Source organism: Ornithodoros turicata, chromosome 1 (genome assembly GCF_037126465.1).
Source record: "Ornithodoros turicata isolate Travis chromosome 1, ASM3712646v1, whole genome shotgun sequence".
Lineage (NCBI taxonomy): Eukaryota > Metazoa > Arthropoda > Arachnida > Ixodida > Argasidae > Ornithodoros > Ornithodoros turicata.
Window position 1 is genome coordinate 27,838,727 of NC_088201.1, and position 26,485 is coordinate 27,865,211.

General features: G+C 40.4%; 1 protein-coding gene across 1 annotated transcript in view; it reads left to right on the forward strand.

The window, feature by feature from the left end:
- Positions 1–26,485, forward strand: part of LOC135377767 (cleavage and polyadenylation specificity factor subunit 1-like) — a 34,660-nt gene that overhangs the window by 637 nt on the left and 7,538 nt on the right. Inside the window, exons 3-32 of the mRNA XM_064610424.1 lie at positions 548–682; positions 2,371–2,451; positions 2,528–2,682; positions 2,847–2,990; positions 3,097–3,236; positions 3,323–3,433; positions 3,516–3,609; positions 5,132–5,219; positions 5,329–5,457; positions 5,586–5,640; positions 5,764–5,855; positions 6,258–6,413; positions 8,779–8,871; positions 11,042–11,149; positions 13,209–13,322; positions 14,005–14,217; positions 15,619–15,755; positions 17,209–17,310; positions 17,390–17,468; positions 17,901–18,007; positions 18,122–18,218; positions 18,339–18,428; positions 20,259–20,384; positions 20,714–20,866; positions 21,861–22,068; positions 22,440–22,666; positions 22,747–22,815; positions 23,017–23,100; positions 23,203–23,379; positions 24,993–25,059. Coding sequence (XP_064466494.1) covers positions 548–682; positions 2,371–2,451; positions 2,528–2,682; positions 2,847–2,990; positions 3,097–3,236; positions 3,323–3,433; positions 3,516–3,609; positions 5,132–5,219; positions 5,329–5,457; positions 5,586–5,640; positions 5,764–5,855; positions 6,258–6,413; positions 8,779–8,871; positions 11,042–11,149; positions 13,209–13,322; positions 14,005–14,217; positions 15,619–15,755; positions 17,209–17,310; positions 17,390–17,468; positions 17,901–18,007; positions 18,122–18,218; positions 18,339–18,428; positions 20,259–20,384; positions 20,714–20,866; positions 21,861–22,068; positions 22,440–22,666; positions 22,747–22,815; positions 23,017–23,100; positions 23,203–23,379; positions 24,993–25,059 — 3,631 coding nt within the window. The remainder of the gene's footprint in view (positions 1–547; positions 683–2,370; positions 2,452–2,527; positions 2,683–2,846; positions 2,991–3,096; positions 3,237–3,322; positions 3,434–3,515; positions 3,610–5,131; positions 5,220–5,328; positions 5,458–5,585; positions 5,641–5,763; positions 5,856–6,257; positions 6,414–8,778; positions 8,872–11,041; positions 11,150–13,208; positions 13,323–14,004; positions 14,218–15,618; positions 15,756–17,208; positions 17,311–17,389; positions 17,469–17,900; positions 18,008–18,121; positions 18,219–18,338; positions 18,429–20,258; positions 20,385–20,713; positions 20,867–21,860; positions 22,069–22,439; positions 22,667–22,746; positions 22,816–23,016; positions 23,101–23,202; positions 23,380–24,992; positions 25,060–26,485) is intronic.

Sequence of the window (26,485 nt, forward strand, 5' to 3'; positions counted from 1 at the left end):
AGAGCGAAATATTACCATGAACAATATACCCACAAGAACCCGAGTTCAAAAATCTCCCCAAGGGTGGGAAAACACAGGATAGTAGCGTGACACACCAGTCTACTTTGTCAAAAAGCTAGGAAAGATATACGGAATATTTAGCTGTGTTTCTATGTTTCACTGTCTTTTGCAAGAAAAGTAAACATTGCCTACGTATTGGTACCAAAGCATGGTATATATTGTTTCGATGAGGGAAGCTAATTCCCTGAGTCTGAGGGAAACCTGCACAAAAGACAAAACAAACCGGACAGGATGACAAAAGACTCGAATTTGATGTGTCAAGGTAGCAGTAGATGAGGCAATTAAAAATAGAAGAATGAACACAACACAAGCATCACAACACCCAGTTGCATACTTCAATTGAATAATGACAGTTGAATAATCCCACTGCTGGTGCCATTTCTTCAACTGCCATTATTCAGTTGATGTATCAAGTTCTCACTGTACCTGAAAGTAACATCTATTTAAAGAGCACTCTTAAAATTGTCTCATGTCTCATTAATTTTAGTACCCAGAGCAAAGACAACGTGTGAAGTTAGAGCATACTCACACATTCAACTTGTTTGGGAATATTGTCTGCCTCGATGTGGTACGCCTTTCGGGACCACGTGACACGCTTCTGCTTGGTTTTAAAGACGCAAAGGTAATTGTTTTTCTTTTTCGTTCACCCGTAGTGTATTACGGTGCATGAGCCGCAGAATATGTGCACTATTGTATTGGCAAGTGATTGCAGGGTATTGATGTGATGTTAGTGCTATAAGATGTATGTGTACAAATTGAGTGACTTATGATGTCATTAAAATCTAATAATTACAACACTGCAAGACGTAGCTGTGACCCTATTATATGGCTGTAGATAGCATAGGTGCATTGAAGTTGCTACACAAGCATTTTTTTTTACTCCAGACCCTTTATTGGGCCCAATGGTAACCGGAGCACTGAGGTGACCTCCAGAACTATGTTGTGTTTTTGGCTGCATGTTAGGGTAGATCGTGATGTATCCTATTCCCCTGGCATAGCATATTCCTGGCATATTCCCGGCATATTCCCAGTCAACTTCGCCATCCGTCCGCTCTTGGGTTCCACCGTTGATGTCCAGTAGCAAAGTTGTCATTAAAGAATGGTGGCGGGACGACGCGAGTCCGTACTCGGAATGAGCAAGGGCCAGCTCAGGGTAGCAACAGTTTTTGCCATTTATTTACTACTATATACTTGATTAGAGTAAAACAGTACATGGGTAGAGACAGACCATCTCGCCGTGGATCAAGTCCTGGTCGAGAGATCCAAATATAAAATCTGAAGATCAAAAGTCAAAGATAAAAGATCTCCTCTCCTGCCCTTCATGCTCTTTTTAATTACTCACCTCCTGAACAACCCATACTCTGTGGCAAAGCACAGCACCAATGATCTTTCCCCCAAAAGTGATTCGCCAACTTTTGAGACCAATTCGTCTAAGAGGTCCAACTCCTCAAGACACCCTTTTCGAAATCATTATCTCACCCATTCAAAGACGACAACATAAAAGCGCGAACATAATCCAACTCATTTGTGGCAAGAGAAAATCTCAAATACGAATGGAACACTCTCCAAGAAACTCTTAAGGCAACGGGAAACCCGATCTTGCATGTTTGACCTTGGTCTAGTTCCCCAAACTTTATAGGGATGAGATGGGTAATTGTGTATCCCCCAAACAAAGGTCATCATAACTTTCTATGCCAACCAGGTAGCCAAGCTCTGACCTAGACTGGACCGGTTCGTTGGTGAAAGTCACTAACAAAAGCATTAGTGAAAGTGGTTCCCATTTGAGCTCTTCCAGGGCACAACCGTATAAACGTCAAGAATTCTTAGCAAATGTCAAAGTCATGTTACGAAACGAGAAGACTAAACAATTAATACCATAGTTCAGCTCTCAAAATATTGCAAGATCAATAGTGCATGTTGCTATAGTTAATGGAAACTTAACATTTCCCTAGCATAGCATATTCCCTGTACCATAGACTGGCACAGCACAAGCAACTATAAGCTGCGCATGAGCTGAGAAGAAAGAAACGCACAGGGACTTGCCGACATCACACGAGGATCGTGACGGCTATCTGTGGCTGCTTTCTCTGGCTGCTTTTGTAAATTTTATTTCACATTAACAATACACGCATAGCGAACATATTTTGCATGATGACTCCTGATGGACACCTTGATGAATGAGACAGGGTTTTCCATAGCTTAGGACATTCATGTCATCGAAGAAGTATAAGGATTTGCGTCAGGGGCACTTTGAACACTTCTGAGTGTTAAAAATGTATGTAAAAGTAACGAAATATATCTTATCTTCAGCTATCCTTGGTTGAGTATGATCCCAGTACTCATGATCTGAAAACAGTGTGCATTAAGTCATATGAAAAAGACGAATTCAAGGTTAGTGCTGTTCACTGAGGGAGTTGCATGCATGCATTGCTGTTTTACATCCATTAATGATGATGCCTCCATGTAGGGTGGTTATGTACAGCACTATCAGCTTCCCATGATACGTGTTGATCCTTGTGGACGCTGTGCTGCTATGTTAGTCTATAGCCGCACCATTATCGTCATTCCATTTCGGAAGGATGGGGCTACAGAAGAAGCAGACGCTGGTCTTGCATTTGGGAAGTGAGTGCTACTTTGTGAGCATGATCATGGAAGGGTTCAAATAAACCATGAATATCTCGTACTTCCAAAACACTAGCTACTGCATGGGCTTCTAGCTACATTCTACACACCTCTTACCTCTGTGTTGTGTATTTGGACTCATCTGTTCTGATTTATTGTTGCAGCAAGCCGCCGTTTCTAGACTACTATCCCATAGTGCTTAATGATTTTGATGAAAAAATCAACAACATTGTCGACATGCAGTTCCTGCATGGCTATTATGAACCTACGCTTCTCATTCTTTATGAACCTTTGAGAACATGGCCAGGGTAAGTTGTGCCATAGTCACTATATTTTGATGCAGCTTACTTTATTGTTATAATAGCAGTTTTTGACACTGTGACTGTAGAGTGAAAAGTGGTTGTTTTATTTCAGACGTCTCGCTGTACGCCAGGACACATGCTGTATTTTAGCACTATCACTGAACTTACAGCAAAGAGTGCATCCAATCATATGGTCCTTTACAAACTTGCCGTTTGACTGTACCAAAGTGCTTGCTGTACCAAAACCCATAGGTAACACCTCCATACAATTGTTATTTACAAAGCTTTTGAAACCAAAATGCTTTTTTCGTAATAACAGCAGTCTTCTTTTGCTTCAGGTGGCGTTCTTATAATGGCTGTGAACGCTTTGCTATATTTGAATCAAAGTGTGCCACCTTATGGCGTATCTCTGAGCTCGTTTACTGATTTCAGTACAGCATTTCCACTCAGTAAGTAGCTGCATGCTGCAGCGTGTTATGGGAAAAGTACAGTAAAGGAGCACATGTCAGACAGCTTTGTTATCTTGTGCAGAATCTCAAGAAGGAGTAAAGCTGTCTCTCGATTGTGCTCAGGCATGCTTCCTCAACCATGACAGGCTGGTTGTTTCTCTCAAGGGAGGAGAATTGTGAGCTTTCGTTTCACTATGTTGTTTAATGATAACTTTTTAGTGTCATGATGTATGATGTCATTGGAAACTCTACAAAAGATATAAAAAAACAGCTTACTGTATCCACCAAATTGCTATAAACAACCTTGCTGAATGATGATGTGATACCTATGCACAATGAAAGGGGACACATAGCATTTGCAAATTTGAGCATAATCTGTTCCAGTGTAATACATATTTTGTTAAAAAAATAACCTGGTCTGGTAGGGATGGCCTCACCTCCCATTTCTGGCATTACCGTCGAGAACTGTTACATATAGGATACACAAGAGGGACAAAGCGGGGTAGTAGGTCCAAGTTCACATCGGCTTACTGCACATATCAACAATATGATATGAACATATAGGATACTTTCACACATTGGTTTGGTGATTAAATTTGTCAATGTGTGTCCAAAGGGAAACATTACGTGGGCCGCTCTAGATAAATTTATGTTATGTCTGGTACACATAAGGGATGACCGGTGTACAGTGCAAGTATTGTTTATTTTTATTTTTATTTGGTACATGATAGACCTGTTTGTGGGAACATAGATGTGGCAAAGTTGAGGCATAAAAGCACATAAACATAAGAGTATTTATTTTCATTGAATGCAATTTTTAACAAAAAACAGACACCTGTGAGAGCAGGACAGATACTATTTTTGCAGGTGGGCCAGACATTCTAATTACCAAAAGTTATTTAATCGACTGTTCAACCTTTCAGAGTTCCCTGGTACATGTTTGATAGCAGAATTGGAGGTAGTCATTGCTTAAAGCCAGCCTACCTTTAAGTAATCGTGGAACGAGAATGCACTTTGAGATATACATTGCAAAATTTTACCATAGAATTCAGCCAGAATGAGAGTGCTCAGGAAGGACAATCCCTATCTAGGGAAGGTTATGCTAAAGGAAGAGCCTCAGGACAAGAGACCCCGATATTTTGAACAGAGACTATTCTTCTGAGGGAGGTTGCTTATCTGGGTTAGATAGACCACTACAGGTTATAGCAGTTATAGTGGATAAACAACTTAGTCCCGGTTTCACCAATGCTGGTTAATTTTGAACCGAGATCAAGGGCTGCTAAAACTTGAAGTCAACACTCAATTCTTTTTTACACATGGTAGTTGGTGATGTGATGAATGTTTCAGTGACAATAATTCCCTTTAGTGAAACAGAGGTCAGCGTTAAATTAAAGTTAAGGGACCGTGTTGATCTTGGTTCAAATGTTCATCAGCGTTGGTAAAACCAGGCCTTAGCAGCCTAGATAGGCTGCCTTCCCCACATAGGGGTTTGCCCTTCTGGTACCCCATTATCTTCACTTGCCACTTGGTTTTGGTTTCGGATTCATATTATGCTGTCTGAAGAACAAAGTTTTGGGACCTCCCGCATTCAGTGGGAATTTTAGCACAGGTATTATCCTCTCTGGGTAATACCCTTTCTGTTGGGGGGGGATTGGCCATCTAGAAGTAGTTACACAGATGTGCATCTTTCTTGTCCAGATATGTGCTTACGTTGTTCAACGATGGAATGAGAAGTGTTAGGAACTTTTACTTTGATCGGGCAGCTGCAAGTGTGCTCACAACATGCGTAAGTGTACAAGCACTTCATGAAGAGGTTTGGTGCAAACGTATTTCTGGTTGCTCTTGCACGATTGAACCTGATAAATGTTAATACTTATAATACTCATTGTTTACAGATGACTCTGTGCGAGGATGGTTACCTCTTTTTGGGATCCCGCTTGGGTAACTCCCTGCTTCTCTACTATACAGAAAAAGCGGATGATGTAGAGGAACCTTCCAAAAAGGAGGAGAAGACTGATGGTGATGTGCGTTATCCTTTCGAAATAGTTATTGTGTTCCATATGCCTTCTTTTTCTTTTCGTTTCTTTTCCTTTTCTTTTTTTGCATGCCTTGCTTTGCATTTTTGTAAGTGTGGTTCACATTGCTCCTCCAGGTGAGTGATCCTCCTGCAAAAAAGAAGAAAATGGATGTCATTGATGATTGGATTGGTAAGTCTCAAATTCAAAGGACACCAACGAGGCTGGTAGACATTCCTACTTACTAAATGGTCTGCATATTTGTGTCCAGTATTGTACAATGTATGTGTCATAAATAATTGAATGGATTTCCAGCATCCGATGTCGCCTTGATTGACCCTGATGAGTTAGAAGTGTATGGAAGTCAAACGATGGCAGCAAAGCAAATTACTTCGTACACCTTCGAGGTAAATGACATAAAAGCCTTGTTTTGTTTAGTGTTCACTTTTTCTGTGTCTACTGTAAAGCCTCAAGTGTATGACCTTATGGATTTTGAAACCCTGAAGACCGATGAACAGAAAGGCTTTAAACTCCAAGATGATTATCAGTGGCGGATGCGTCAAAAACTGCTCACGAGTCATACATTTCATATGAGTCACTTCAGATTGGAAATATGGAAATGGGCATTAGGGTATATAGGAACTCCTGGAAATGGGATGTTTTCAGAGAAGCGGTTTGTTTGTGGTGACCAGTATCTTAAAAAGCAATAGTGGTTTAAAAGTCTTCGCGTGTCATTCCCTCCTCCTTTCTGGTAGGCACGGGTCAAGATTATTTGAAGCAATTTATAATTTACTTCTCCATTGTGGCAGGTGTGTGACAGTCTTATAAACATTGCACCATGTGGAAAGGTCTGTATGGGTGAACCAGCTTTCCTGTCTGAAGAATTCACGCAGACCACAGACCCTGATCTTGAACTTGTTTCTACCTGTGGCTATGGCAAGAATGGTGCCCTCTGTGTTTTGCAGGTTTGTATTTGGACATGCTTTTTCTCTCTAACATTTGACTGGAATTTGACTGAACACTAAATAAATTTTTAAAAAATAAAGCATCGATTCTGTGCCCAGATTGTTTGAATCAGATCAGATGCTAAGATTAGGTTTTTTGGTTACATCTGATCAGTGATTATTAAGCATAGTTATAAATTCTACCCACCTTGTTTAGCCTTTCTGTTGTGCCTGGAAGTTGTTACACTATCATTATTACAGGCGTTACATGTCAGGCACTACACATAAGCAAACAAAGGTGTCATTCAGGATTGGTTGAGTCAGGCTTAAAATTCGACATTACGTATAATGCATGCAGCTTAGCTGAAGTGACACCAGTCCTGATTCGCCAGTTATGCATTAGCATCTATAACTGAGCACTGTCTTGAGATATGACGGGTTATCTGTGCATGCATCTGAAATCATGAGGCACTCCAGACAGTGAACTCAACAATCATGGCAAGCACAATTATCTCTATCCCCATGCTGCAATCAATTCACGTGCATCTTTCATACCTATAACAGTTTGATTCGTCAACAAGAATATTTTTTAGGAATCTCCCTGTTCTCTTTAATCCAGAGTATCACACCAGAACCAAACCGAACACCGAAACTGAACCGCTATTTTTTCCGGAACCAAAACCGAACTGAAACACTATTTTTTTTGCCATCTTGGAACTGAACCTGAACCTGAACTAATGAAAAGTACTGCTCCAAACCGGTTCGGGAAATGGTTCAGTGTAATGTTTTTTTTTTTTTTTGTTTTTTGTTTTTTTGCAATGTGCTTGGACAAAGTATGATATGAAAGGTGTGAAGGAAATCATAGTCGAGGGCTAAAACTCCCTCATATGCTGCAAATGTTATTGAAAATTCAATCTACATGTGAATGTGGTACACGATGCTCGTAATCGTTTTGGTCATGCACTTTGTGTCTTTGTGTTTGGGTGAGGCCCCAGTACAAAGCTTGTTTTCGTATCTTTGCGACCTTGATTCACCTACTGTTAGCCTGTGGTGACCTGGGCACCACAAAAAGTAGGTGCTATACTAAGTAATCAAAGATGTACTCCTTATTTTACTAACATTTCTTACTTCTTTTGCTTGTGTTGTCATCAGCTCATCATGCATATCTTAAATAAATCTATACTTGATGTCAAAACCAGTTTACTTAATGTGTTCGTGGGAAAGCTTGCATCCTGTTCCATACACTCCAGCGGATTACCAGAGAATGTTAGACACAACTTTTTCTACAGTGCACTGAACCATTACGAACCTGAATAAACCAGTTTGAACAGTTATTTCTGTGCTCTGGAACTGAACCGAAACACAATCTCTGAACCTGAACTGAACCCGTAAACTTTTCGGTTCGACATCCTGCTTTAATCCATCCACATTCTGTTCATTTCCTACTTTTGGAAATGAATTAGTAGCTCTTTGAAAATGCCATAGTTGAAGCTCCTTGGGAAATATATGTGTTGCCCAAATGCTGTCACAGCACCACATAGACAACATTATTACATGATGGAAAGTGATGTTCTGAGGCTGGAACACAGAAGGACAACACACAAAGCCCCAAGTGCCTAAGAACAATGAAAGAAGGAAGTCACTGAAAAGGTTAGCCAGCTGTAGGACTTGAACCTACATCTTCTGGATTACCGGTCCGGGGCTCTGCCAGAAGATCCAGAAGATGTGGATTCCAGTCCTACAGCTGGCTAACCTTTTCAGTGACTTCCTTCTTTCTACATTATTATGGTTCATCAGCAGTGTTTGAGAAGGCACCACTATATGGCTGTATCGTCACTGTCATTATTTATGGCACCTGTAAGAAAAAAATGTAAGGGGCAGGTCCTCCTCGTGTTGCTTATTGAAGTGATCTAATGGAGAGCTGAACACGGCCAGACATTTGCAAATAACATTCTGAGTGGGTTTCACTTCATGGTACCATCCCTTGAAAAAGTTTATTTCATATGTCAAGTGAAACGTGTGGTATGTTTGTTGATATAAACGCTGAAGCAATTACACTTCCTTTGTAACACAAGTGATCATGCAGGTGAGGGACGTACTAATTTAGTTTGCTATTCTTTGTAAATCTTAACTTTCCATGAACAAAATAGAAGTGTGGAAGCGAGCTGGTCTAGATTCAATAGCGGCAACATCTCCTTGAGTCTGGTGAAGGTAACATAAACAGAGAACACAGAGAGCGATCCGGACTGCACAAGACTCACGAGTCTTGGGCCATACAAGTCCGAGGCAGAAGTCTTGTGCTGTCCGGATCATTGTCTGTGTTCTCTGTGTTTATGTTACCTTCATAAGGCTCCAGGAGACTCTATCTTTAACTTTCCAATTTCAGAGGAGTATTCGGCCCCAAGTAGTCACCACGTTTGAACTCCCTGGATGTGTGGATATGTGGACTGTTATGGGACCTTGTGCTAGGAAGCCCGAGGTAAGGCTGCTTTTCATGTAGCCCTTTGTAGCTGTAGTAACTGATGTACCGCAGTGGTGTTCGTGTGCTAAGGGATTTGAGACTTTTCACTCTTCCAGACATCCATTTTGTGCCAATCTTTGCAGATACATTCTGTAGCTTCTAGGGACACAATGTCAGGGACAAAACATAAAAGTGGCAGCACCACTGCAGTAAGAGATTAACATGTTACTGCCATCCATGTAAAGGCCACACCTGCCTTCTCAGGTTCACAGATAATGTGTGTTGCTTGGCACTTTCTTGCAGTTTTCTATGATGCAATGTGTCTACTTCTATGGCATAACAGGAGCTAGAGTTATTAGGCATTTTGACGTGGGCCAATCACAACGGGGGTGTCGTGTGGGCGTTGTCTCTAGGCTGTGAAGAAACTTCCAGGAGGAAGAGGATGTTCGTTAATGCTCTCGGCATGCTCGTCCACAAGTAGCCATGGCCAAAGTGGACTGACTTCTTATTCCATGTAGAACAGGATGAGGCTTACAGGGCGCATGTCCAGGGACATGGCAGCAGCCACTGGAGGGAACACATGGATGCTTGTTTGCTTCACGGGAATGTCAGCATTATTATATTTTGAGCGTAGCAGTGCTGGCACCTTAATGTTTTGTCTGCATATTGTGTCAGTGGGAGCTAGTGAATGTATCTGCCATGCTTGGTGGAAAGTGGACACCTGGAAAGGCAGAAACCCTTTAGATTTTGAGCACTAGTGTATTGTCTTTTTTTTATATTTTATTTATTTATTTTTACCTCCATCGCAGAGGCATTACAGTAGGGGGGCTGGTTACACAGACAAAGAAAAAGAAAGGAAATCTCAGGATAATACTCCTGTTAATTGCAGTGCAATGCATTTAAAGGCACTCCCACAAAAAACCGCCATGAATGTGGGCAAAAGCCCACGTGACATACAATGTAACAATTCACAATGAACACAAATTAATGTAGAACTCGTTATGGTCAGTTGAATTCACAACGTGTTCTGGCAACCTATTCCACTGGGAAATCGACTATGGAAAAAAAAAGGGTATTTGAAGACATCGGTTCTACAAACATATTCTCTTACTTTCCTGCGGTGGTCTAATCTCGCTGAGACATATGTTGGAGGAAATAAGTAATGATGTCAATGCAATACACTCATATTATGATACATGCTATAAAAAAAACTTGAGTCTGAGGTTTCTCCTCCGAATACTCATGAGTTCCCATCCCAGCATAGCCCTCATTTCAGTGACATTGTCACCGTATCTAAGCCGTGAGAGAACAGATATATCTGCATTGTTCTGTATTTTTTCGATTTTACTAATATTCGCTAGGGAACGAGTGTCCCACACAACGCAGGTGTATTCCAATATTGGCCTTACAAATGTAGAATAGAGGACCTCTTTTACATTTCAGGCAACATCCTTAAAGTTCCGCACCAGCATTTGAAGTGTGCGACTAGCTTTGTTAGTTATTAATGTTATGTGATTGTTCCAGGTAAAGTTGCTGGAAAAAACTACACCCAAATATTTGTACTCGTTCACTCTGCGTAAATATTTGTCATTAAGCAAGTATGGTGTGGATAATGAACTTCTAGTAAACGACATTACCTTGCATTTATCTAAATTAACTGGAAGTTGCCAGGGATTGGACCAAGTATATGTCCTATCAATGTCTCTCTGTAAAACAGTACTATCATCAGGACCATGGATCTCTCTATACAACAAACAGTCGTCCGCAAACAACTTAATTTTGGATGTGATGCCTTCCGTTATATCGTTAATATATATTAAAAACAAAAGGGGCCCCAGGACAGAGCCCTGAAAAACCCCATAATATATCCCGGACGTCTCAGACTTGGACCTGTTGATGACGACAGAGAGTTCCTGATCTCCAAGATATGCAATTATTATCACTTTTATTATTATCACTTTTCCCATCTTACTGTTGGGAATACTGACATAAAACTTTCTATGATGCTTTTTCTACATGCCATCTCTCCTGTTGTAAGGAACTGAATATGCTGTTGGATTTATGTGGTGTTGTGAATTGACATATCAGTGATGCTAAGCATTAATTTTCAAATTTTCATTTCTGGTTAATCACACTCATGTTTTGGATTTGGAAGTCCATGTCATTGTCAATTGTTGGTCATTATCAGGAGAAGAAGGAAAGCCCAGACCAAGGAACAGAAGAAAAGACTGGAGAATCAGCACCTTTGATAAATACCCATTCTTACCTTATTCTTAGCAGGACTGACAGCAGCATGGTGAGCACATGGAACTGATAGCTGGTTCAAATTATCGTATTTATTACTGGAATTGTGTTCAAGTAAGCGAAATCATGCCTGCATCGGGATTTATCCGTGTCTGTTAGATCTGCATGTGCATCTGTACCTACGAGGGGTGTTCAAGTCAAACCCGGACTTTCTGTCTCCTGAGTGTACAAATGGTTCGTGCTACTTCTTTTTCGTCATTTTCACACGCGACAGGCCTCCGCGTTCACCACGTGGTGGTCCAAAGTTTGTGCAAAACAGAAGACACGTGCTGGACAAGATGGCCGACAGCGAGGTGAGCGTGCACGTCGAACAGCGAATTGTCATGAAGTTTCTCGTGAATGAAGGCGTAAGGTCATCTGAAATTCACAGAATACTTCAGGCTTAGTATGGCCACTATAGACTTAGCCGCAGCAAAGCATTTGAATGGTGCAAACGGTTCCGAGACTGCCGTACATCAGTGCAGGACGATCCCGGCCGGGGCGGTTCAGAGCCCAGTTTCAGAGTTCCTGAGAACATCCAACTTGTGGAGCGCCTGATCCTCAAGGACCGACGGATAACATGTCTCGATATCAATGGTGCATATAGTGCGATCAATAGTGCATATTACTGTCAGGTTCTCAGGGATGTGCATAAGGCGCTGAAACAAAAGCAGCCGGGCTTCATCACCAAAGGAGTCCTCCTCCTACAGGACAATGCACGCCCACATACCGCGCATCTCACGACACGCACCTTACGGGAACTTGGCTGGGAGTTGCTGCCACATCCCCCTTACAGTTCATACCTCGCCCCCAGCGATTTCAATTTCTTCGGGCCACTGAAGGCGTTCCTTGGGGGCTGCCACTTCAGCTGCGACGAGGTCAAGAATGCGGTCCGATCATGGCTGCTACGTGCCGGTCAGGATTTCTACGCTGCTGGCATCCAAGCTCCCGTGAAACGCTGGGACAAGTGCATTAGTGCAGCTGTAGATTACGTTGAAAAATAAAACTAATTTCTCGCCTGTAAGTTCATTGTACTTTTGCAAAAAATGAAAAGTCCCGGTTTGACTTGTACACCCCACGTACATACCCAGGTGAACATGTATCATATCACATGCATCAGTGAGCATATCTCCGTATTTGCATGCCCATGATCAACCCTTGTGGTCTTACCTAATCATTCTCAGCCAAGTAGTTTTGTAGAATGCGGCTATGAGAAGATAAAGATCCGTTTGTTGCAGAAATAGCACAAGCAGGAGAACACACTGAGCATGTCTCATTAATCCTTCTATAAGGTTAATGTGCACAGATGTGACATTACACGGGACATTACATTTGTGTGCGAGCTTGGTCTAGCTGCAATTTGAGATTATTTTGTATCCAAGATTTTTCTGTGTCTAGTTGCATCACCAAATGAACAGGCTTTATAAGATTAGGTGTGAGGTATGCTTTTGAGAGCCATGATCTCGTCGCACAGCTGAATGATGAATAACTTGGACAGGTTTGGAATGGTATAAACACCTTAATAAAACACATACATCCTCCCTGCTACATACACTTACCTCGTGACACGCACAAGTGATACCACAGTACCACATAGCTAGAGCCAGTTACAAAAAGTTAGGAAGTAAATATGTAGCTGTTGATCAAACTTTAATGGTTTTAATATGTGTTAGTCATAACTAAACCTTTTCATAAATCTTTTTGAAGAGATAGGAAAAGTCAGAGATAGATATAGTAAACTTGAGGTGCGAGAAATTGGTCTTTTCCCCCAGATTTACCCCAGATTTTCATAAAACCTGAAAACAGACAGGTCTGTTTATAATGTGCACTCTCACTGCCATGATTGCAGATAAAATTCGTAGTCTACTAATCCAAGAATATAGCCAATCGTAGCCAAATTTCTGCAAGTCAAAGCCTATTTAGATAAAAGTTAAAATTATTGTGGGCATGAATCATTAAATTCATTAAAGAATCATTTCAAGAACCTCATTACAGAAATATGCAGTATATTGCCTGAAGTCTCATGGAGTTCGAAGTTTGTCACAGTGTTCTACTGAATGCTTTACTTGTAGATTCTACAAACTGGACAAGAGATCAATGAGCTGGATCACAGTGGATTCAGCACACAGTCACCCACTGTATTTGCTGGCAACCTTGGTGGGGATGGACGTAGTTATGTGCTTCAGGTGCTTGTCCATTTTGTTTTTCTATTGCTGTATTTCATGTACGGAGAAAGGATGAAGACTGATGTGGCCTTGAAAATTTATATTGCAACAGTTTTGATTTACAAAAGTCAAAGTTCACTGAAATGCAAGTTGAGACTGTTGCAACAGATATTCGGCCTGATAATAACTCCATTTCATTAAAGGGGTTGTGACACTTTGATAAACGTGGCTCTTTACATCATGCATGCATTGTAGTGCAGAGTAGGCAGGAAAACATAATTATTTTTCTACTAGTCGTACCGAATGAGATACAAACCCCTCAAAACGTGCACATGAAGCTCTGACATCAGAGGTGTAAGGGCTATGGCCATTCCCATTGGTTCTCACAAGCACATGACCTCCTCAACACTGCCTCACTAGTGGAGACACATGCAGTGATGTTAGAGCCAGATGAGTTTTGGTATTTGCAGGGCCAATTTTCTGTGCGTCTACTACCCTCTTTGCCGTAAAAATTGGAAGGCAGGTTCACATCGATGCAAGTAATTGTCTTCCACATTTAACCGGCAGAACTTGGGACTAAGTGTCGCAACCCCTCTATTCAAAGTACCAGTAAACGATTTTGGGGTTCTTCAAAGTTGTAGGTTACTGAGGATCTAGTGTACTTAATTCACAGTGTTATAATATCGAGCCATCATATTCGTAGGTTTGTCCAATGGGAGTACGACTGCTGGATGGAACTAGGCAGCTGCAACACATTCCTTTGGACGTGGGTTCTCCTATTGTCACAGGATCTTTAGCAGACCCACATGTGCTGATTCGTAGCCGAGATGGGCTCGTAATCCACCTTACTCTTCGTGGTGATCCTGCTTCCACGGGCTGTCGCCTTGCCGTGCTGCGGCCGCAGCTCACCGCCGTGGTAATACAGCATGCTTTTATACTCAACTGATGCATTTTCCAGTACGTTTACCCTCACAGTGTGCCACACAAAACATAAAAAGAAATATGTAGTCTCCTTTTTATAAGATATTACTTAGCACACAAGTGTCCACCAAATGGTGCTCAACCCTAAAGTTTCACGCATAATAGTGCAGTTTTTGTTGACCCCAATCTTTAATTTGATGAGCTCTTTTACACCAAAGCTCAAAATCTGGCACATAAAGTGAGCTTTTTCTTTAGAGAACTATGAAGCACATGCATCTGTTACGCATTTCCAACAGAAACCTGTGCCATCCTTCGGTGTTTTAGAGTTTGCATTCTGGTATAGCAGATTTTAATACAAACCAGACGCGAGAAGCCCAACTATCCTCTCCATCACAACTTTTACTTGAGAACCCAACTGGGATTGCTTAGAAAATCATATTACGTAGTGGCCTACACTTAACGGAGCAATGAGGTGACATTTAACGTGGCGCAAAACCCCGTCTCATCTGTCAAGCTGTCCATCAGGAGTCACCATACAAAATATTTTCACTGTGCAGTGTATTGTCACTGCGCTGTCAAATTTTCAAAAACAGTTGAAGAAAGTGGCCACGGACGGCCAACACGATCTTCGCGTGACGTTTGGACGTCCCTGTGTCTTTCGTCTTTGTGTCTGTCTTCTCAGCTCACGTGCTGCTTATACCTACATGAACTATTTTTCTCAAACCTGTTTGGAAACTGGAAGGAAATATAATATGAGTGCCAAACGTCTGCCTGTTGGTGCCTGTAGCCAAAGATACCAGCTGCAAAGAAATTGTGTGCTTCTAGTATGAGTCATCACATATAGATAATTTAATTTAGGCTATCCACCCTCCTCCTGTAAGAGCATGGATTCTGTCTTCTGCAAGAATAGAGAATCACAGAGGCTTTGGGGCCAATACAACCAAGTTTACGCTCTGCAAATTTGTAAAATATCTTGCCTTAAATTACATTTGTTCTGTATTGCCAGTATTGAATATCGCAACCCAGTCATTTAAGCATATTTCTCGGCTTTAATTTTCACCTCGTTGTCTGTAACTGATTGTACTTCTATGTCTCATTTGTACTTCACAGCTAGTGCTTTAGAGTTTTCATGGCCAGCATCGTCAGAGAGCTCTTATTTAACTCCTCGAGGCAAATTTTAGCCCGTGACCAGAAAGGTGTAAATACTGCAGCTTTTGGAGTGATATAGAAGGGGGCCGGTGGTAATATTTTGAGTGAAGCATTAGGAATATAGTAATTCACCAGTTAGCCTTTCAGGACTACTATTACATCTTTCCTGTGTCAACTGTTCTGTGTTTACACTTTATTATGCTTTATTTGTTGTTTATCATAGCATTATTGTGATATGTCATTCCAGAAATCAAAGATACTAAGCATTTGTGTGTACAAGGACATGAGTGGACTTTTTACAACACAGTATCAGGAACCAGAAGAGCCTGCAAAGCAAGAAAAGAGCTCAGTTCCTGCAAAGGAAGTGGTTGAGCCATACACAAAGTATGCTTATCTGCATGTGTTCATTCTAACCAATTAGAGTTAAAGATGCTGCACTGGGTGCCCCAGAAAACGTGTCATTGAATTATAATTAAAAAAACTACACCACCTAGAATCATACGGTCAACAGCATTTGTTCTTACTATGTCTTTGCCACCTACTGATGTCATGTAACGTAAGGTTTATTCTGTAAATTTTTGCGAACTGAACTCTGACACTTGCCAAGTAAAGGTAACTTTCTTACCCCACCAATCTGAGGAGCGTGCCAAATTTTTCTCAAATTCATGATAATTGACAGGGATATTGAGGAGCTATCCCACCGGGAAAAAATAGCCGAACATCATGCTTTTCAGGGCACCAAGAGCATAGCGCTCAATGACTTTTTCAGCGCAATAGTTGCCAGCCCGACGAAAGGAGGTGACAAACCCAGCCCCCAGAGTGATAGTACGAAGAGATAACATAGGCATGGCTTATTGCATCCGGCTTCCTCTGGGATAATACCTTTCCTCTCCCAATTTCAGGAACTATGACTTTTTTGACTATCACTCTGTGGGCTGGGTTAGTTGTGCATATATCAGCAATAAAAGTGTCAACATCCACACACAACAGCTACCGCTGAAATTCGCGTTACACAGTCTTAACCGTCCTGTAATTTTTTTCTGTAATTATCAAAATGTGGTTGTATGTGCTGTATGTGCACATTGCAGTAAACAGGGTTGCTTGAAGTCATTATTCGATAATCAATTAGATTCCCAATTCGATAATCAATTAGATTCCCAATTCGATATTCAATTAGATTCCCAATTCGATATTCAATTAGATTCCCAATTCGATATTCAATTCGATTCCCAATTCGATATTCAAAGTCAAATACATATTTGCAATATTCGTATTTGACATTTTTACTATTCGCACAGCCCTAACTGTGATTCCTCAGGGGGTCTCGTATGCACTGTAGACATTGATTCATGGCTCCCCTTAACGCACTGTCACGTTTCTTTCCGGAGTAGTACAATATGCAGGCTGGTTTTGTATGGAAGGTTTTTGTTTGGAGAAATGCTAAGCTTAGGCACATAGTGATTTAGCAGCAATATCTGTGTGGAGTAGCAATGTCCTTTGTTGTACATAAGTGAGTACTGTCGTCAATCATTGTTACGGGATCTAAAGATGTGCTAGTGCTGAGATATTATGAAGCATTTGTTACACATGCAAAGTAATATTTTTATACATTAAGTGCTGTGTAATACTCACTTGAGGCTTTGTGTCTTCGGTGTTCCAGCCTCAGAAAACCAATTTCCATCGAGTGTAATACTCATTCATCCTCATAGAGGCCATAGATAGTAATTATTATAGAGACCTTGCTCTATACAGGTACATTGCGAGGAACATTGCACGGTGGTGCGCAGCTTCATGGTTCATCTGTTGCTTTTATTTCATCAACCTCTTAACTTTCTAGTGGCACTCTGGATGACGAAGATGAGCTACTCTATGGTGAATCTGAAGATGACCCCTTAGGGAGGGAGGCATCTCAGATACCAGTGAAGGAGGCATTACCAAAGTGAGTGGTTATGCTTGCCACATAGCTCATGAAGTACAATTCAGTTTACAGCATGCTTTCTAACGTTTTTATATTGCAGTAAGGGCAATGTGTTTGAAGTAAAAGAAGTGAAGCCTAGCTATTGGGTGTTTGTTGCCAGGGAAAATGGTGTCCTGGAGGTAGGCTTTATTGAATCTTCGCCATAATCAGTTATCCTATGAGCAGGCTTGATGGAATACACTACTATGGATGAGCCAAATTTTTATTATTTTTTTTCTCAATGTCTGTAGATTTTTGTTTTCAAAACTTCCTCAATTTGTAAGGTTTCAAGCCTTGCCGATAATGCAATACACCATGTTAAAAAACATCCAAAATGTATTCTTTGCAAATGATATGGCACAGCAGATTTATTAAATGTTTGTTACTGTTTATCATGGTGCTCAACCTAAGTGTAGCATTTTAGCCTTATCTCTTTTCCTAAATAAATATTAACATTACATATATTTTTAGTAATTTAAATAGTAGAAGAACTTTCCCAATAAAGCCTGCACACACTTTAGAAAAACATGCCTTGTATGCTGTGTAAAAGAGATGATGCTCTTTATTTTCAGATTTATTCTCTTCCCGATTACAAACTCTGTTTTCTTGTCAAGAACTTTCCGATGGGGCAGAAAGTACTTGTTGATTCTGTGCAAGTGACAGCATCTTCAGCAATGAAGTAAGTACTTGATCATGAGAGCAACTTCTTTTTGGGTTGTATAGTCGTAGTGGAACAGGATATGCAAGAAAGATCACAGTCCACTGTCTGCACAAATATTGTGTTCTTTTTCAGGTCAGGAGATAAGGACAAAGCTCATGAATCAATGCCTGTAGTGCATGAGATTCTTGTCGTGGGTCTTGGTCTTCAGCATTCTAGGCCACTGCTATTGGTATGGGTTCTTCCCATTTTATGTTATTTCTGGCAAGGCGCCCAACACAAACTTTTAAATGGATGTGCAACAGCTTGTGGAATATAGAACCTTTTCAAACTGCAATGTTTTCTGTTCCAGGCACGAGTGGATGAAGAATTGCTAATTTATGAAGCTTTTGCTTTTCATGAAACTCAGAGGGAAGGCCATCTCAAACTCAGGTTCAAAAAGGCAAGTGAATAACGAAACCTGAAAGATGAAAAAAAAAGAAGAAAATTAGCTCAAGTGCAATTCTGTGTGAAATTTTAGCATCTAGCTTAAGACAATTCTTATTCGTGTGAAATATATAAGTAAGGCTGTGTGTGCACTCTATGGTGAGTATTTCAATTATGTCCAAATCATATATGGGGTCAGCCATGTTATTGGATACTTTTATCACGGCTTTTACCATCCCTGTGCACAACCTCAAAATGTGTATGAGAGTGATGGTTTTCTTATGATCAACTAATACAGATCATGCGACATCTATTCTTGAGTGAGACCAAAAGGGAGAGGAGAAGCAGATGATTGTGGGAGGGAAACGAGAAAGGGAATGGGAGAAAGATAAGCACATCAAGAGAGAAAGCTCTCATTCAGCAGCTTGCATGAAAGCATACTGTTTGTTCTATTTGTACTGTTCATGTTGCAATTTACACAGCAAACGTGACTTGGAAAATAGCATAGACGCATGCTAACTGGTGGACAAAATCCATGACAAAACAAACCTGAGCATGGGCTACACGAATTAGGCGAACATGCACAACAAAGCTCAATGTTTGTTGTGTATGTTTGTCTAATTCATGTAGCCCATGCTTAGGCTTGTTTCATCATGGATGATGACTTGGAAAGAAGGAAGTATACTACCTCAGCGGACCTTTCCGCCGGACGGTTCACATTTGTACGTCACTCATAGCCAAAGTTGCTTCGCGGTGCTAACACGGAACAACAACAACAGAAATCCCTTTTCTTTGGCCAGAACGGTCTTATGCAAGAAAGCAGGCTTATATTTAAATTTCAAGAGAATAACTATGCACCATACCTTCTTTTTGTCTTCTTCCTTTCTTTCATTTTCCCTACTTTCTACACAAGGGTGAATAATATGCATAGTAAAAGGCTATTTACTGTGGTTCTTGCAGTAAGTCTTGTAGAGTTCCCCTCCATGCATGGCGATGATAATATGTGCTATGGAGCTTAGTTCCAGGTGATGCTGAGAGAACTGAAGCCTATGTGTAGTGTGTATCAGTAATGAAGTAGCGCTGTCATTCATGGGAAACCACATCACCCTCTTTCGGACCCATAGCAGTGTTTGCAGTTTAGGGCCCCCATTGATGTTTCAAAGAGTAGAATGAGGACTGCACATGGATGAGGGACTTGGAATGAGGGACTGAGGGACAGGCACATGGCCTGCCTAAGCTGTAGTGAGGCTGTGGTTGCAGTACGTACAAAGATGGCATGGATAGGTGCAAGGCCAGTCTGGCCAGTCTGGGACGAGGAAGGACACTTAAATTAGAAATTAGTAGTGTATCTTCTTTAGAGTAACTTAACCTGCTCTTACCAAACAGATGGTTACTATGCCATATTAGCATCAACCCATGTGTGGCGCAAACTGTATTCAACCAAAGAACGCAATATTCTTTCGCAGTAGAGTGAATGCTCACATTTGACAACACTCTTTTGTCTTTTTTGGTCAACAATATTTTTTTTGGTTTTGTGAAGGAAATCAAATCGATGTTCAGTAATGTTGGTAACAGTGAATTAGCAGATATAGAGAACTTTACTTGGACCCCTGTGACATTTAGTGCAACATGTCTATGCTGTTTTTAGTTCATTTCTGATCAGCTACTCAATGGATGCTCACCTGTTGAAAAGGAGGTAAAATACGGAGTCATCTCTGTGAATCCAATGTAACGCTTGCATACATTAAGGGTATTTGTCTTCCAGCACTGTTCTCAACCTGAGAACAGTCTGTGTGGCTTTTGCATTTTGTTTTAAGTAAGTACCAATTATATTTTGTGGCTGCAGCTGAATCACGACATCATCTTGAGGACTCGCAAGTTCCGATCTCAGAAGCCTGAGAATGAGGAAGAGAAGTTGATGACGAATCAACAGTGGCTGAGGCCCTTTGGTGATATTTCTGGCTACTCAGGTGTAAGTCACCATCATTCTACTCATCATTATGCATTACTGCTAGGGTTTCTCGTTTTCGGTGATTACAATTTAGGGACCTCCCAAAATGTGGGAAAAAGGAGCGCAAATCCAAATTACAGTGATACAAGTTTGAATTTACTTGTAACATCGTGAGATAGTAGGATAATCTTTCTTCATAACCTAGTCTATGCCCTACCCCATAATGCCTCGGGGGGAAAATATAGTCACTGAAAACGAGAAACCCTAATTACAGACTTGCTAGGTTTTGAAGCATGAAGAAGCATGAAGTATTGGAAGGCATATTATTTACTTCTGTGTCTAATCTTTAGGTGTTCTTGTGCGGCAACCGGCCATATTGGCTGTTCATGACCTCACGAGGAGAACTGCGTTACCACCCCATGTTTATTGATGGCCCTATTCACTGCTTTGCTCCGTTTCACAACGTCAACTGCCCCAAAGGTTTCTTGCACTTCAATAAACAGGTAAATATTGTCGCTAGTTCATTAACATATTCTTTTCTGTTTGTGGTAACTCTGTTATGTGTGAAAGAAGGATTAGCCACAATCAACATGTTTTTCCTTCTCACTCTTGTCATTTGCTTTTGCTTGCATGATTTGCCAAGCATCTTCGTCTCTGTGCATATTTTACACAAATACGAGAGCATTAATTAAGAGCAGCTTGCTGAACTAATTTTTAGTTATTTATTGTACGAAAGTCTGTTCTGTGCATGAATATAATTTTATTTAGTAGGAAATAAGCAACCTGAAGTCTTTGTTTGACTAGTCATAATTGTCAAGACCAACTTTATCAAAATTTCTAGCTTTATGCATTACAGTTTCAGTTTCGAAGGAATCTTTGCGTCAGGGTCAGTGTATGTGACTGTATATGTGACAGATGACATAATGTACATCGTAAATAGAACAAATCAATAATTTGATACAAAACAAATCAAAATCAATCAAATAGTTGAAAATGATTTCACATAAACGATGCACAATATGTCAGCTTAGTGCTGTGTCAATATGTCAATGCTCTGTTAGCCATTGCGACACACTCTGCATATCTGATAACGGTGATATAGAAATATTCTCACACCAATAATATTGTCTTGAAATCTTTTAGAAATACTATTGGCACGTACAAGGAAAACATTAGCATGAGGGTCATGTTATTACTCGGAGAAATGGAACTTGGGAGTTTTTCAAAAGATGTGCATAATTAATTGCTTAATTTTGTAATTCTTCAATAATTAATGTGTTAATTCTAGTAATTTATGAAATTGAAATTTGGTGATAACTAATACTTTTAAAAATGTTGTAAAGTAACACTTATTGAAATTGATTGATAAATATATTAGTTATTTGGTTTTAGTACCAAAGTCTGAACGCCGTAATATATATACTGTGTATATATTTTTTTGCATCCTGCTGAACCTTATGCATCCCATCCTGCATATGTGAATGTTCATTACGATAGGGTGAACTTCGAATCAGTACGTTGCCCACACACTTGACGTATGATTCGCCTTGGCCAGTACGGAAGGTGCCACTGCGCTGCACTCCACATTTTGTCAACTACCATGTGGATAGCAAGACATTCTGTGTAGTGACCAGTCAGCCAGAACCGTGCACTCAAATTGTTCGCTTCACAGGGGAGGAGAAGGAATATGAACTTCTAGAACGAGGTAACTCATTATCTTACATATATATAGTGGACTTTGTTAACTCTTTGTTCCAGGAAATATTTGATTTTGAGGGCCTTGTGTTTTAGGGTTAAACTTCTGTTAATCAGTATATTTAATAACTGAGTAGTAATTAATAATGTTTTACTGTACCTTGCAGTGCGAAGGACACTCAAGGATTATTTTGCTTGTTGCATCCACCCTAATTTGATTCTGGAGGATGCTTGTTGTAATACACTACTTGATTAAAAAGTGCACCGTGCCCAAAACTTTAAGTGCAAAAAAAAAAGACTTTCTGCCATGCAGAGAAAGTATAATAAGGGAAGTAGCATCTAGAGTTTTTAAAATAATTTTTTCTGTTTTTGCTCATTCAGATAGTCGCTACATATTCCCTGTAATGGACAAGTTCTCTCTACAACTGGTGTCGCCTGTGAGTTGGGACACAATCCCTAACACTAAGGTTGATCTTGATGACTGGGAACATCTCACCTGCCTCAAGAATGTCATGCTGTCTTCTGAGGGCACAAGTTCTGGCATGAAAGGTTACCTGGCTTTAGGTACCAACTACTGCTACGGGGAGGATGTCACAAGTCGAGGAAGGGTGCGTATTAGCTAAAAGATGCAAAATTACACGAGGAAATGAAAGGGCAGTAAAGTGGTTGACTGTGATGTTTCGTCCAGATCATAATCCTGGATATCATCGATGTGGTGCCTGAGCCTGGTCAGCCCTTGACAAAAAACAAAATTAAGGTAACACATTTGCTTCATGGTTTATTTGTTTATATACATTGTCTATTTTCCAGTAGGTAATTAACTACTTGGATCTGGAACAAAGTTGTATCAGTTTTTTAGTATAAAATAAGGTTATTTATGTTCGAAAAGCACTATCCAGTGAAGCAAAAACAAAACAAAAAAAAAACTGAATGTGTTCTTGTTTTGTTACCATCCTAGATTGTGTACAGTAAAGAGCAGAAAGGTCCTGTAACGTCTCTCACACAAGTGGTTGGGTTCCTTCTCAGTGCCATTGGACAGAAGGTTTGCTGGGGGTTGACTTTCTCCCCTTTAATGACTTACTGTTGTAGACATGTTGTAGACATTTGTGGTACTAACAAAAACAAATAAATGATATGATTGCAGATGTACATTTGGCAACTGAAAGACAATGAACTTGTGGGTGTGGCATTCATTGACACTCAGATCTACATTCATTCCATGGTGACAGTCAAGAATTTAATACTAGTCGGAGATGTTTTCAAGTCAGTTTCTTTGCTGAGATATCAAGAAGCATCGAGAACATTGTCTCTTGTCAGCAGGGTGAGTGGGTCTCTCTATTCATATCTGAATAGTGAATGTAGCAAACTTGACCTAAACACAGTATCAGAAAGACCTGAGGGCAAGCTACCCAGTGGCAAGTCAAACTTGTCCTCAGTGATTTGTCGCTTAAGCCAATAAATGTTTACTTCAGATGTGGACTACTTGAAATGTTTTGTTTTGTTCCTTTGATAACCTTCTGAACTTTTGTTATGACAACAAGAACATCATCACTTCACTACGCAGCACATCAAACATAACAGGAGCCATCTCTCTATTCTGTGGGTGGGTGGAATACAGACCTCATTTGGGTGACAGCAGAAGGGAGCTGCTGGGGCTTTGAGGCCTTCAGTCCTAAGCGTGCCATGGAATACCATGAAGAGGCACAGAAGGTGCCACATACTGCACCTTTTCCACTAGTTGCAAAATTGGTTTTAAAAAATAGCACTGGGGCTGCGCTGGAAAATCTGACAAATACATATTGTGATCATCATCTTCACCATCATATTTATCATTTTTGGGTTCTTTTGAGGTGACTGACTGCAAACAGGTTTTTCAAACATATCAATTAAGACCCTGCCTCCTGTATCCACCTTACATTTGGTAGAGGTGCTGCATAGCATTCCACCTTTCAGTCAAGCTATGCCTACTAACAACGCTGCTTACGAGAATGCTGTTCTGCCAACAAGGGCAAACAACATATGTTCATCTTTTCCTTTGTACCTCAGAGTATTTTTGTGCTTGAAGCACCAGGGCATTTAAGACATTAAAAGCCTGTTAAAAACTGGCAGGGTACAATTCTTTTTATGGTATGCGTCTGAAGATGGTCTGCTTTTAATTGATTTTATTTTTTGGCTACTATATTTTGACTAATTGCTAATGGTGACGACAACAACATTTATGTCAAAGCCTTGCACTGCATGGTGCAAGCTTTAAAATGTGTTTTATCTGCATTTTCTTTTGGCAGCCTAAGAGTGTCTTCCATTTCATACAACAGAACCGTATTTGTAGGGCCTGACTTTTTCGGGTTATATATTTTTCAGCAACATCGGGTTATATTTTGCTTCAATAATTCAGGTGTAATCGGGTTGCACTGAACCTGATTCAACCCAATTCTGGTTGAATCGGGCTGAATCAGGTATAAATCTGCAGTTTACTCGGCATATACGCGTGACACACCAGTAGACAGAGTATCAGTATTTAGTCCATGCATCTAAGAGGCAGCAGGGTCTCCGTTTTGACAGTTTGTATGAGCATATTTATGCATTTACAACACACTTTCCAAAGTTCTATGTTGGCTGTGATGACTTCGGATCCCTGTGGTGCAGCAGTTTTCGGGGAAATATCGGGTGAAACACTGTTTTTGCTGGTTTGAATCAGGGGGTAAATATAGGGCGTAATCGGGTATAACCCTAAAAAGTCAGGCCCTACTTGTTTGCCACCTCAGTCGTGGCTGCAATGTCTTCCTGGTGCTTCAAGTATCTTCAAGTGTTGTTGACCCATTTCACAGTCATCTGGCAGTCCCTGCACCCAGTATTCCCTTCTTTTGACACTCATAAGTAAAACACATTCAGTGTTGCTGTTTATGTCATTCGATGCTTTGTGCTCATGTGCAGGATGTGAGGCCCTTGGAGGTGTATGCAGTGGAGTTTTTTGTTGACAACTCTCAGATGAGCTTCCTTGGTAGGTTTAAGCTTTTTTTCCCCTGTAATGTATTGCTCTACTTAAACTATGATTACCGAATGAAGTTTTTAATCTCAATTCAGTTCTTCTGAATTTGCATCCACAATTCACATCCACATGCTTTTTGAGTCAAACCCTGCATGTGTGCTATAATATCACGCAGGAATACGAGGATAGCAGGAAACATGTCATAGAAAAGTGATGTAGTATAGTAACTAGCAGTGTGGTATAGCATACTGAACGTTATATATTCTCTATTTATTGTACACTCACACTGCATGTACGTATTAGCAATTAATTTGGAGGCCCTAATTATATATGTATACTACTACTTGGCCTCTCAGCTAATGTATCATGTATGTGATGTAGCACAAGAATGTGCAAGTTGCAGGTTGTCACAAGGCATAACTGAATGGGAAATGAGATTTTGTGTAATACCACACAACTACGTAATATGACTCACTATCTGCAGAGTATTTAACTCTGCCTTTTGTCTGCAAGCTTGGCTTTTATAGATGAGTATTCCATGTAATTTCATTTTTATAGCTGCTGTTCATGGACATAAAAAATAAAGATTAAGATAACGTACCTAGTATGACATTGGTGCGATGTTATAGTCACTCCTTTAATATTTCATATTGCTCTTGTGTGTAGAGAGGTCACTGTAAATACACTCTTGTTGAGCTGCTATGATTTTAAATATTGAGACGCATAAATACCAGTTTGTTCTTCCCACTCTCCAGGTTTGTAATCTATTAATGATTTTTTTTTTGTGTGTGTACTCTTAAAGTGTGGAGTTTCTGGAATGCTTGACATTTTGTACTTAGACCCATAATACCACAAATTTAATGACGATGAACAGTAGGCCCTTGCACTGTGACCTGCTTTAAAAGAAGTGCTACATTACTCCACGTTTGTTAAAGGCACATCGGACTGTGGAGTGCCTGCAACATAACTCAAAGACCCTAGCTTTCTGCAGTAGAAAATTAACATTTCTGCAAAGTGGGATTTACAAATCTGCGGGATTCTGCTGTCAAGAGAAAAAAAAAAAATGTGACAGCGTTCTCCCAAGATCACTTAGCGACTTGTCCCGCACGCTTTTCTAGCCTTTCGTAACTTGTCAGTGCGCAAAGAAAATTAGACTCAACTCTGACAATTTCTCTCCGGGTGTTCCTGTCATTAAAGTTTCTTTCAGCGCGGCACGTTCAGCCATGTAAGCGCCAGCAGTGTCAGATGTGTCAAGCATTGCAGTCGTGACTGATTGGGTTTAACCCACGAAAATGTCACAAATCGATTGAAATCCTTACATAATTTTGTAACATATATAGAATATTCCGCAAAAAACAAATGATTCTGAGGGAAACAGTAGGTTCCGCGAGACATGGGCAACTCCGTTAAATTCAAAATTTCGCGGAACGCTAGGGCT